Here is a 13561-nt window from a genome sequence, read left to right as displayed (position 1 = left end):
CTCCTCTCCCCTGCCTGTTTTCTTCCTTCACTCCCTTCTCACTGGCTCTTTTCCTGCTTCCTTTTATGAGTACAAATAATGTAACTTGACAAAGTTGCTTCAACCCGTTAGCTGTCACTCCCTAGACACCTATCCCCCAGCCTCTGACAACCACTCATCTCTTTTATATCTCTATAGATTTACCTAATCTAGACATTTCACTTAAGGGCAGTCATACAGTGGCCTGTTGTGTCTGGCTTCTTTCACATAGCACCAGGCTGTAGAATGTTATCAGTACTTCATTCCTCTTTATGGCTAAATGTATTTCATTCTATGGATATACATTTTGCTTATCCATTGATCAGTTAATGGACATTTGGGTTGTTTCCAGTTTTTGGCTATTATGAAGAATATGGACACTTGAGTACAGTTTTTGAATGAACATATGTTTTCAGTCCTCTTGGTTATATACCTAGGAGTGAAATTGCTGGCAGTGATATGGCAGCACTGTGTTTAACTTTTTGAGGAATTGCCAAACTGTTTTCCACAGCAGCTACACCATTTTACATTCCCATGAAGCAATGAGTGAAGGTTCTGATTTCTTCACATCCGCACCAACACTTGTTATTTTCCATTATTACTATCATTATCACTATTTTATTATTCTAGCCATTCTAGTAGATGTGAAGTGGTTGGTAATTCGTCTTCTGTTTTCATAGCCAGATTTGAATGTGTGGTTCTATTATATCAGTGTGTCTTATATTCTGTTCATTCTTTAATCTACCAATGACTGGTTCCCTCTCTTACCACTTTACTGAAAGTATAACCTGATGGGACATTTATGACCTCCTAATGACTGAGTACAGTAGCCCTTTTTAGGGCTCAGTTCTCCTAGAAGGTGCTTCTTCCCATATCGTAGCTCCACTTTGTTCATAGCAAATGCCACCAGTTTTCTAAATCTCTGAAGATCATCCTATCTGCTCTGCCCAACTTCCATGGGTGCTAATCTCATATTGCATCTGGACAAATGCAGTCCTTCTTGACTCTGTCTGTTGCTTTTGTTTACTATATCTTCCATTTTAAATCTTAACATTTAATAATTAGACCATTATAAGAATCTCCTGTCCTTCCCAGGCTCTCCCATAATGTCTCTATTCTGACTATCCCCCTACTAAAAACTTCTTAGCAACTCTTTAATGCTTACAGAGTAATATCCAGATTTTTTATTCCGAATTCAGGGCCCTCCACTGGCCCTACCCTAACTCTCCCACCTTATCTCCCATTACTCTGTCTGTAATAGTAAGACTAGCCTACTTTCTGTGCCTCAACAGCCCCACCTCCCTGTGCTACTTCTCCCTCCTGACATGTCCTCATTCTTTCCTCTGTCTACATTCTCTCCTAACCCTGGTTCAAGACCGCACTTCCTCCATCTGGGCTGCCCCTGCCCTCCCTGGTTCCTGCCTGCATCTCCCACCTCTGACGTTCTCTAGCACCAACGTCCGATCCTCTAAGTTATCACTTATCCAGTGCTCCCTTTCCACCTATTGTTTCTTCATTGGCTTCATTTTTAGACCATGAGAAGACAAACTACTTCCTATATTTTTACCTATGCCCTCTTTCAGAATGCGTACAACTAGTTTGCATTGGAAAGGAGGAAAACTTAGAATCTCAGAGTCCTTTACTAATATTTAGATGCAGACAGAACAGGTTTAGGATTAAGGAGACTGGAAAGCTAGCAATATTCTTTGTAGAAGATATGAACTTATCAATTAAAAAAAGGAATACAAAGATTGCGTGTTTGTTTTTGTTTCTTGTTTCCCTTTCCGACAGCAATGTTACTATAAATTTGTATGTATTCCTAGCAGTTTCAGCTAGGGTCTGATTCTGACATAAAAACAAAATGTGCTGTTCTTGTGCTAACTTACTTTTTGTTTGTTTTTCAGGTTCTGTTTGTTCCCAGACACTGGTGGCATTACGTAGAATCCATCGATCCCGTCACTGTCAGTATAAACTCATGGATTGAGCTGGTACTTTTTTTTTTTTTTTAAGTAAATGTAATCCCTGCTTTTAAGGTATATATAGTCTGTCTATAAAAAAAGTTCCAGTATTAACTTTGGTTTGATATGCTATCATTGATGTATTCTATGCTGTGTTTGATGGGTGTTTAGGTTGGAATTAGGATTCTCGGTGATGCACCATTCTTTCTTTTCAGGGCACATGATGGGCCCCAATGTTGGTGTGCAGGGTCTTCTCCTTTGACTAGTGTTATTAGGAGAACTGTGTTGGGCCTGTCTAGATCTGCCGTGTATGTTCCACATTACCAGTCCTTCTATACCATCTGGGCCAGAGATAACTGCTTCTTGGTTCAGGGTCCTTATTACTAATTGCACAATTCTTTGTCCTGGCTTATACATTTCCTTAAAGTAGAGTCTTTGAGTGCCAAGACTTTATCATTTCATTTCTGCCAGAGGACTTTTCCCTGAAATATGCCCTGCTTAATCCTGGTCACCTGCTCTACTTGACAATGAAAATGGCTGCCCAGTGTGGTTCAACCAAGGCCTTCATTGCACCTGTGCCTCTTTAACCAGAGGCTTTGATTGCAAAGGTTTTGAATGCATCTCTCGTTTCTCTTTGGCTACTGTATCCTCCCCTCGGGATTTCCTCATCCTTTGGTAATGGGGAGGGCTTTGTCATGGGTGGAGCATAAGGAATACTAATCACAAGAAGCTGTACTATCGGGGATTAGGTGAGAGGAATGGTGGGAGATCTGTAGACTCAGTTAGTTACTCAGTTCTGCTGGTAGCATGCTGAATTGTAGTTGGGGCAAATGTCAAAATACCATCCACTCCCAGTCCTGACAGTGCTTCACTCTCAAGGTAGCTCTTTTCGTTGTTAAATATTGGAGCTGTCACCCGCCTGCTTATCAATGTACCGATTATTTCTGAAACTATACACAATTTTTTTTTAAGTAGGCTTCATGCCCACTGCAGAGCCCAGTGTGGGACTTGAACTCACGACCCTGAGATCAGGACCTGAGCTGAGATTAAGAGTCAGCCATTTAACCAATTGAGCCACTTAGGCACCCTGAATTTTTTTCTTTTTTAAATATTTGACGATACTTGCCATATGTCTCCTTAAATTTTTCTTTCCCAGGCTCAAAACCTCTGGTTTCTTTAATACTGTTTTTTATATGACTTTTATTTTTTTCCAGACTCTTCACCATTTTGGTCATAGACTTTGGAACTTGGTAGGTTTAAGTTTCAGGTCTGTACCTTTATTAGCTGGCTAACCTAGATAGTTAGCTAATCTCATTAAGCCTAAGTTTCCTCACTTGCAGAATGGGGATTATGACTGCACCCACCTCAGTAGGGTAGTTGTGAGACTGAAGTTGGGGAAAACTAATCCGCTGCCTAATACATGGGAAGTGTTTAAAAACAGAAATTGCTATGAGGAGGAGGAAGGACTATTATGTCAAGAGTAGCCCTCCTAATGTACAAATACCAGGAGGCCTCAGTTCATGGAATATGATTTCTGTCTCACATGACTTAGATCCTAAATTTATTCAGTGCTGCTTATAATATTGCATTAGCCTTTAGGAATCTGATCTCACTTTGGGTTCATATTCAGCTTGAGAATATCCAGTGCTTTTGTTCACATGATCAGCTTCCATGTCTGGCTGCCCTCCCTTGTGAAGCTGTAAAGCTGGTTATTTAAACCTGCATCCAGGACTCCAGTCACCTCTCTCAGCTGTTGTCATGGTCATTTGGTTGAGCATTCCAGCTTGCCAAGATAGTTTTGAATTTGGTTCTCTTCTGTGTTGTTAGTGAACTCCTTCAAGCGGGCCTGTGCCCTTTTGATATGTCCTCATTCATCCTAGAATGTATCCTTGCTTTCTAGTACAAGAAGATATCTCAGGATTGCCTTGTATTTTCCTTGCCTCACACTTGGAAATCAGTAATTTCTCCAAGTGGTCATGGTTCGTTTCAGTGAGGGATGGTACTTAGAAACTGAGATTGGGGCTCTGAGGCTGTCGTTCGTTTTTACTGGTGTGTCACTATTTCCAGACCTTTAAGTGATAAAGCTAGATTGTAAGATAGATAGATAGGTAGGTAGATAGGTAGATATGGATATATTTATATTTCTAATTCAAGATTAATATTATAAATTTTTTCCCTATTTGTTTCTGTGTTTTTATCTCTTCTCTTACACTGAAAATCCAGATCCATCCTTACAGTAACATCTACTTATTTCCTTTATTCACCTATATATGTTTAAGACGTTCACATTTACAGTTTCAAAATTCCAATATCAAAACTTGCAAATAAAATTTAAGATTCTTTTTGATCCTTTTTATTGTTAGATCATATTCCAGTAAGGGGGTACAAAGTACTGTGTTTAGAAATTACTGTGAAGGGACTCTTTTCACTTGTGGTCATGTTACTAATTTTAGGTAGATTTGTTTGTTTCAGTGTGTTTTCAACATTAGGATTTACTTTTTTTCCCATTTTGACCTAATTTAATATTTTGAATACATTAATCATTTAACTTGTTAAAATGGTATTAAAAAGTATATGTAGAGAATTCTCCTTTTCCTCTCTGTCCCCTCCATTCCATCCTTCTTCCCTTGGGCAAGGCTCTGTTTTTAATTATTTCTAGTTTATCATTCCAGTGTATCTTCTTTGTGAACATATATGGAAATAATTAAGTAAATGAACAAATATATTTATGACTTTATATGTGAATAATAATATAAACAAACCTTTATATATTTGATTTATATGCTTATCCATATATATTCCCTCTTAGTTCCTCTCCTTTCTTACACAGAAAGTAATAAGTTACAGTGTTCTGCACCCTGCTTTTTTCACACAACAATACTATAATGCTATTCTGAACTTGACTACATGATATTACAGAGATATTTTCACTTTTTTCCCCAACAGCTGTTCAGTACCCCATTATATGGCACAGAATCATTTATTCACTGGTTCCCATGTGGATGGATGTTTGGGTTGTTTCCAGCCTTTTGTAATTATAAATAGTGCCAGTGAGTAACCTTGTGCACATGTTGTTTTATATTTGCCAGGAGAGTGTCTTTGGGTAGTCTTAAAAGTGGGTTAGCCAAATCACGAGGTAAATGGATCTTTAATTTTGTTAGGTTTTGCCAAATTCTACTTTACAGTGATTGTGCCATTTTGCATTTCCATCAGTAGTACATGATGTGTTTCTTTCCTCCACAGCCTCACCAACAGGATATATTGTTGAACGTTATTGCTTCTGATTTCTGAATCATAGTTAGAAAAACATTTCCTTTTTCCAGGTCATAAAGGAGTTTAGAACTTGGATTGTTTCATTTTTTTTACATTTAGGTCTCTCATCCACTTAGTGGTTTTTACTAATGTATGATGTAAGGTTGCGGTCTATTTTTTTTAAATTTTTTAATGTTTATTTATTTTTGAGAGAGAGAGAGAGAGCGCGCGCAGTGGAGGGGCAGAGAGAGAGAGAGCAGGAGAAACAGAATCCAAAGCAGGCCCCAGGCTCTGTGCTGTCAGCACAGAGCTCAAAGCAGGCTCTAACTCACTGACGGCGAGATCATGACCTGAGCTGAAGTCGGAAGCTTAACCGACTGCGCTACTCAGGCACTCTGAGATCTATTTTTATCTTTTACCAAATGATAATAGAATTGTCAGGGACATCATTTATTTTAAAGTCTGTCTTTTCTCTGGTGATTTGAAATGTTGCTTTAATCATATATTAGATATCTATGTGTACTTGGTTGGGTCTATTTCTTCCATTGGCCTTTCTTCATGTTCTTTCAACACTTCACCCTGTTTTATCTAGAGAAGTCTTACAGTATGGTTTTAGTATCTGTAAGGGCAGAAACCTTTTTTTTTTTTTGCAGTGTTTCCCTGACTCTTCTTGAATTTGTTTTTTCATGTGATCATTAGAGTCAGTTCATCTACCTTCAGGGAAAAAAATGATTGATATTTTTATTCCATTTATATTAAATTTTATATGAGCTGTATGGTGTTGAAATGTCCTATCCAGGAATGAGATATCTTTCTTCTCGTCCAAGTCTAGTTGTCTTTGTTCCAGGATTGTTTTAAAGTTTTCCTCACATTGGATTTGCACATTTCTTTTCAAGGTTTATTCCTGGGCATTTTATCTTTTTTTGGCTGCTATGGTAAGTGAGGTGGGTCTTCTCTTCCATTATGTCATTTGAGTGGATGTTGTTGGTGTATATGAAGACTATTGATTTTTGTGTTAATTTGAATTATTTTCTTGTGTGTAGTGATTTTTTTATTGACTTTCTTGGGTTTTAAGGTATCTCTCAGATTATCTGAAAATTAAGATACTTTTACCTGTTCCTTTCCAATTTGTTTTCCTGTAGTTATTTTCCTTTGTCCAATCACATTGGCTAGTACTTCCAAATCAATAATACAAAATAATGGAGATAGGGGGCATCCTTGTCTTTTTCTGATTTTAGAGAGAATTCTCTAGTGATTTTTCTTGAAGTAAAATGCTGGATTTGTGGGTGAGTTGTGTGTGTGTGTGTGTGTATATATATATATATATATATATATATATATATATATATATATGTTAAGTATCTGTCAATTCATTACTTATTTTGTTGGGGTTTTTTTAATTCAGGAAAGGTGTTAAACTTTGTAGAATGCCTTTTAAGCGTCGATGGAAATGATCAAATAAGACTCCTCTTTAGTAAATATCTGGTATTTGAGTAAATTAAATCAATGGATTTTCTAGTATGGGCCATCAATTTCTGGAACAAATCCATACTTGGTTGTGATGTATTCTTTCTTAACGTACTATATAGAATACCATTTGTTCCTGTTTTATTTAGATTTGAGTTCATCTGGCCCCAAGATTTTAAAAGCCTTCACTATGGTCTTTTTAGAAGTTTGTTATATACTGTCTGTTCAGCTGTCTCTCTTAGAAGTTTTCAAAGGATTGGTGTCATTGAGTATACAAGTTACGCTGACTTAAAGTAGATGATTTCTGTCCTTCACCAAGCCAGAAATGTAGTTCCTTCTATAACTTCTATATACTTCACAGTTCATTCATTCTTCCTTGAAAAACTGGAATGCAGATTAGGAGCTGAGTAATTATTATCTTCCTCTGTCATTTGTTGCTTTTATCCTTATCTCTTCAAGCACTGAACCATAGTTTTTTCACGTTGCCAAATTTGACTCCAAAAACCCTTAGGTTTTAAAACGTAAAATATTCGGTAACTCAGGCAAACTCCTGACTCTGGTATTCTTGTCACAAGTCACATAGATTTGGGGAAAAAAGTAGAAATTTTAGTTCTGTTCAGGTGGTACAATATTCCTCTGTTCTTTGTTTCTCTGTTAAAGTGGTGCAGATTCTATTTTAATATTTTCCAAAGGATAAAGTATATTCTCAATTCTTCTCAATTGTGCCTTTTTAAAATCTGTTTCTTTTAGTATTCCTCCTTATTCTTTTAGTATTGAAATATATTTACTTTATTAATATTTTCCCCCAAACTTTAAAGAATATTTTTGTTAATTTTTTAACAACTTTCCTCTTGCTCTAATAATTTTTCCATTTTTGTGTCTTATTGCATTTATACATGTAAAATAATATATATGTAACATATTTGTAATGGTGTAATTTCGCTCATCTCCCCCCACTCCTCTCCTTTCTGGATGAAGGGTAGGGGGAGGTACAGCCTTCCAGTTATGGAATGAATGAGTCACGGGGATGAAAGGTACAGCATAGGGAATAGAGTCAGTGGAATTGTAGGAATGTTGTATGGTGACAGATGGTGACTACACTCGTGGTGAGCATAGCAGTGTATAAGTTGTTGAGTCACTATGTTGTACACCTGAAATGAATGTAACATTGTGTGTCAATTATACCTCAATTAAAAAAATTTCTTGGAGGTTTTTGAGAGCTTCGAGGAGTTTTACTTCTTTTACTAGTTTTGGTAGCTTTAAAAAAGTGCAGTTTTTTAAAAGCCCATTAAGAAGCAAATGGACTAGAATAGAACTATTTTAGGATCCCAAATAAGTGCATTTGAATACTCTGTGGAAAAACAATAAAGCGTGAAGTTCAGAAATTTTAAGTATATTCAGGAATTGTGCGATCAATTATGGAAAGAGCCTAAATGTCCATCAACTGATGAATGGATAAAGAAATTGTGGTTTATATACACAATGGAGTACTATGTGGCAATGAGAAAGAATGAAATATGGCCCTTTGTAGAAACGTGGACGGAACTGGAGAGTGTTATGCTAAGTGAAATAAGCCATACAGAGAAAGACAGATAACATATGTTTTCACTCTTATGTGGATCCTGAGAAACTTAACAGGAACCCATGGGGGAGGGGAAGGAAAAAAAAAAAAAGAGGTTAGAGTGGGAGAGAGCCAAAGCATAAGAGACTCTTAAAAAATGAGAACAGGGGCGCCTGGGTGGCGCAGTCGGTTAAGCGTCCGACTTCAGCCAGGTCACGATCTCGCGGTCCGTGAGTTCGAGCCCCGCGTCAGGCTCTGGGCTGATGGCTCGGAGCCTGGAGCCTGTTTCCGATTCTGTGTCTCCCTCTCTCTCTCTGCCCCTCCCCCGTTCATGCTCTGTCTCTCTGTCCCAAAAATAAATAAAAAACGTTGAAAAAAAAAATTTTTTTTTAAAATGAGAACAAACTGAGGGCTGATGGGTGGGAGGGAGGGGAGGGTGGGTGATGGGTATTGAAGAGGGCATCTTTTGGGATGAACACTGGGTGCTGTATGGAAACCAATTTGGCAATAAATTTCATATATTTAAAAAAAAAAAAGTGAATTGGGGCGCCTGGGTGGCTCAGTCGGTTGGGCGTCCGACTTCAGCTCAGGTCACGATCTCACGGTCCGTGAGTTCGAGCCCCGCGTCGGGCTCTGGGCTGATGGCTCAGAGCCTGGAGCCTGCTTCCAATTCTGTGTCTCCCTCTCTCTCTGCTCCTCCCCCGTTCATGCTCTGTCTCTCTCTATCCCAAAAACAAATAAACGTTAAAAAAAAATTTTTTTTTTAAAAAGTGAATGGATTTCATAAAAAAAAAAGGAATTGTGCGATCATACTATAATCAATTTTAGAACATTTTCATCAACCTGAAAAGAAACCCCTTGCGTGTTAGTAGTTGCTCCCCTCTAGCTGTAGGCAATCACCAACCTATTTTCCCCTCTAGCTTTAGGCAATCACCAACCTATTTTCTGTCTCTATAGATTTGCCAATTTGGGAATCATGTAGTATGTGGTCTTTTGTGGCCAGCATCTTTCACTCAGCATTATGTATTTTCAAGATTCACCTATGTTGTAGCATATATCATACTATCTTCCCTTTTTTAAAAAGCATTTTAGGGGTGTCTGGGTGGCTCAGTCAGTTAAGCGTCCGACTTCGACTCAGGTCATGATCTCGCGGTCCGTGAGTTCGAGCCCTGCATCAGGCTCTGTGCTGACAGCTCAGAGCCTGGATCCTGCTTCAGATTCTGTGTCTCCCTCTCTCTCTCTGCCCCTCCCCTGCTCACGCTCTGTCTCTCTCTCAAAAAATAAATAAACGTTAAAAAAAAATTAAAAAAAAACATTTTAACGTTTTGGCTTTTTTTTTAAACGTTTATTTATTTATTTTTAGAGAGAGAGAGTGGGAGCAGGGGAGGGGCAGAGAGAGGGGGAGAGAGAGAATCCCAAGCAGACTCTGTGCTGTCAGTTCAGAGCCCGATGCCCGGCTCTGTCTCACCGACAGTGAGATCATGACCTGAGCTGAAATCAAGAGTCGGTCGCTTAACTGACTGAGCCATCCAGGTGCCCCGATAATTCATTCCCTTTTATGGCTGAATAATATTCCACTGAATGAATATACTACATTTTGTTTATCTACTCATCACCTGGTGGATATGTGGCTTGTGTTGACTTTTTGCTATTATGAATAATGCTACTGTTAACATTTGTGTACAGTTTTTTATGTGAACATATGTTTTCATTTCTCCTGTGTGACCATCTAGGAGTGGAATTTCTGGATCATATGCTATATTAATGGATCCTAAGGACAGGCCAGCAGGCTGGAAACTCAGACAAGAGTTGAAGTTTAAGTCTGGAGTCTGAAATCTGTAGGATGGCTGGCAGACCAGAAACCTACTCACTCAGGGTCTCAAGATTTCTATTACAATCATGAGGCAGAATTCCCTTCTCCAGGAAACCTTAGTCTTTGCTTTTAAGGCCTTCACATGAGGTCCACCTACATTATTGAGGATAATCTCCTTAAAGTCAACTGATTGTAAAGGTTAATCACCTCTATAAAGTATTTTCACAGCAACATTTAGACTAGGTAGGGTTTGACAACTGGGTACCATAGCCTAACCAAGTTGACTAATAAAATTAACCGTCACAGGGGCGCCTGGATGGCTCAGTCAGTTAAACATCTGACTCTTGATTTTGGGTCAGGTCATAATCTCACAACTTGTGAGCTCAAGCCCTTACTGACAGCACAGAGCCTGGTTGCGATTCTCTCTCTCCCAATCTCTATACCCCTCCCCCACTTACAATCACTCTTTCTTTCTCTCAAAATAAATAAACTTTAAAATTAACCATAACATATAGCAACTCTGTGTTTAGCCTTTTGAGAAACTGCCAGGCTGTTTCCCAAGCAGTATTGTTTCACCAGCAGTGTACAAAGATTCTGATTTCTCCACTTCCTCACCAACACTTTATATTTTCTTTTTTATTATAGCCATTCTAGTGTGAAGTGGTGTCTTATCATGGGGATTTAATTCCTTTTCACAGTGGTATAATACTGTCTTATATTAATGTACCCAGTTTATTCGTTCTTTGTTCTGTTGCTGGATAATTGAGTGTTTCCTATTTTTTGTTTTTATAAATAGAATATTCTGTTACACATGTACAAGAGTTTCTCTAAAAACTATGTACTTCTCTAGGAGTAGAATTGCTGGTCTGTAGAGTATACAGCACTCAATTTTACAAGATAATGCCAACATGTTTTCCAAACTGCTGTCCCAGTTTGTACTCCCACCATCAGTGAGTCTGTCAATGCACATTTCTCCACCACTTGGAATTATGAGACTCTCTTTCACCAATTTCATCAGTTTCTCGATTTGTATCTCCTTATTATTCATGGCATATTTTCATGTTTATTAGTCATGTGATTGCTCTTTTTTGAAATGCTTGTCTTCATGTCTTTTGCCCATTTTTAAAAAATTTTTACTTATTTTGAGAAAGAGAGAGTGAGTGAGCTCAAGCATGAGCAGGGGAGGGGCAGAGATAAAGGGAGCGAGAGAGTCCCAAGTAGACTCCATGCAGTCAGCGTGGAGCCTGGTGCAGGGCTTGAACCCATGAATCATGAACTCATGACCCGAGCCAAAATCAAGAGTTGGAGGCTTAACTGACTTAGCCACCCAGGCACCCCCTTTTTCCCATTTTAAAAGATTGGGTTGTTTGTCTTACTGATGTGTGCAGATTCTTTACATATTCTGGATATTAATCTCCTACCAGTTTTATGTGTTACAGACATCTGGTTTGTTTTTTCCCTTTTGGTGCCTTTTGATGAACAGAAGTTGATTTTAATGTAATTTATCATTAACGCTATAGTCTTTGCTTATTGTATCTTTAAAAAAAAACGTATTTGGACTTTTAGCCATTCCATTCTTGTGGCCAAGAATGTTTATTACAATTTTTCTTCCATTCCTCAATTAGCTTATCAAATTCAGTGCTTTTTAAAAAAAAAAAAATGTTAAACATGCCAACAAATGGAAAAAATTGGAAAAAACATCAAAGATGGCTCATACTTAAGGCCTATGTCTTATAGACAAGATAATACTTCCGTTTGGTTGGTGAAATATTCTGCAGCTCTTCTAGATGGCAGGTGATAGTGAATACATAAAAGTTGTGGTCTTCCAACAACATGTTCATTCCTTCTATAACAAAGCTTATATTAATAAGACAATAGGACACACAATTAAACTCTATTCTGTTTTAAGCCATGAGACATACAGACAAATGAAAAAAAAATGTGTTTTTTGATATTGACTCAGGAAGAGGACCACCAAGCCCGGGTAGAAGAGGCAATCACACGCATACTTGTGTGTGCCCTCAAAACTGCAGAGGACCCACACAATACCAGAGCTTGGTTAAACCCAACTGAGGTAGGCCGCTTCTGGATTTCATCATGGCAATTAATTTCCTGTAATAAATCGACCCTGGCTAGAACATTTGCTTTCTAATTCATGTAAATGCACATATCCATTCTAAAGAGTTTTTCTTTTTCCTTAGGTTGAGGAAACATCCCATGAAGTCAATTGTCGGTACTTAAATAGAGCTGTTTCCGCCCTTTTCGATTATTACAGAACATCTAAGGTAGTAGAAATCCAAGCACTGAGAACAAACAGAGAGCACATGAAAAAGGAAGGATTAAATGTGCACAATCACATGGAGATGGAACAGACAGGTGGCCAGGACTTAAGCGTGGGAGTGGTAAAACAGGAGGCAGCAAGTCTCTTTGGCCCTGATCTGGTTCCTGTAATACTGACTTCTGAAGAACTACCCTCAAAGACAGGAAGTATATTTGAAGGTGATGGTAAAGACTTTGTTGGAGAAGATGGAGAACACTCTGGAAAATTGCATTGTACCAAGAGGCAACGAATGATGAGTAAAAGTGAGGATGCAATTGTGGAGCAAAATGCTTCAAATAGTAATATGGCTCCTTCTCAAACACTTATTTCTACAGATGACTTGCTAGACTGCTTGCTGAACCCACAAGTAACCAGGATAGTGGCACAGCTTCTGATACAAGGAAGAAGTTTGTGGTTCTAAGGAAAATGGCTTTAAAAATAATACTTTTAAAATATTTTTTGAAACGGTGTGATTTTTAAATAAAAGATGGAAGAGCAAAAATTAATGGTACATGCTTATAAATGTACTTGTTCTTACCTAATTGTGTTTCAGTCTCTTGCCACCTTCATTCATGAACATTGCTCCTTGGACAGACTGGCTCTTTGTTATTTGTTGGGCCTTCTTTCTTCAGTGACTTTGCCTTTCCTGTCCCATCCTATCCTTTCAGCCTACCTCAAGTCCCAGGTGTTCTTAACAGAAAGTAATCTCTTCAGCAGTCTCAAGCAGAGGTCAGCCTGCTGCTTGTTTTGTAAATAAAGTTTTATTGGAACACAGCCATGCCATTCATTTACATATTGTCTATGGCAGCTTTAGAGTTACAGTGTCAGAGTTGAGTAGTGACTAAGACAGCTGGCCCACAGAGCTGAAAATACTGTCTGTCCCCTTAAAAAGTTTGACAAACCCTGGCCTAATGCATCCATTGGGTGGATTCTAGCCTTGATCTGAAGTGATCACACTTGTGACACCTGCAGAATTCTCACTGGTTAACCCCTGCCATCTAGAGCAGGAAAAAAAGTAGATGGGGGTCCAATATAAGTCCTCTCTATGGAAGGAACTGAGACATCTAGAAACACCAGTCCTGGGAATGAAAAGCACTGGAGGTTACTGACTCCTGAAACTAACTAAAAGTTTGATTTAGTGAAATTGATCCTACCTACTTTCATTACATTTG

The 13561-nt window shown here is 38.3% G+C and overlaps 1 protein-coding gene across 4 annotated transcripts in view; it reads left to right on the top strand.

The window, feature by feature from the left end:
* HSPBAP1 (HSPB1 associated protein 1) overlaps positions 1 to 13163 on the top strand; it is a 58183-nt gene extending 45020 nt beyond the window's left edge. The window contains exons 6-9 of one of the 4 annotated variants that reach the window (XM_042998745.1): positions 1923 to 2006; positions 6125 to 6163; positions 12033 to 12143; positions 12271 to 13163. In XM_042998745.1, coding sequence (XP_042854679.1) covers positions 1923 to 2006; positions 6125 to 6163; positions 12033 to 12143; positions 12271 to 12810 — 774 coding nt within the window. In that variant the 3' untranslated portion in view covers positions 12811 to 13163. Of the gene's footprint in view, positions 1 to 1922; positions 2007 to 6124; positions 6173 to 12032; positions 12144 to 12270 lie in introns of all 4 variants that reach the window. The other 3 variants (XM_015544806.2, XM_007098305.3, XM_007098306.3) reach the window with 3 other exon arrangements.
* Positions 13164 to 13561: the final 398 nt, after the last annotated feature.

This window comes from Panthera tigris, chromosome C2 (genome assembly GCF_018350195.1).
Source record: "Panthera tigris isolate Pti1 chromosome C2, P.tigris_Pti1_mat1.1, whole genome shotgun sequence".
NCBI lineage: Eukaryota > Metazoa > Chordata > Mammalia > Carnivora > Felidae > Panthera > Panthera tigris.
Note: the sequence above shows the minus strand (reverse complement) of the source record. Positions and strands in the feature narration are given on the sequence as shown.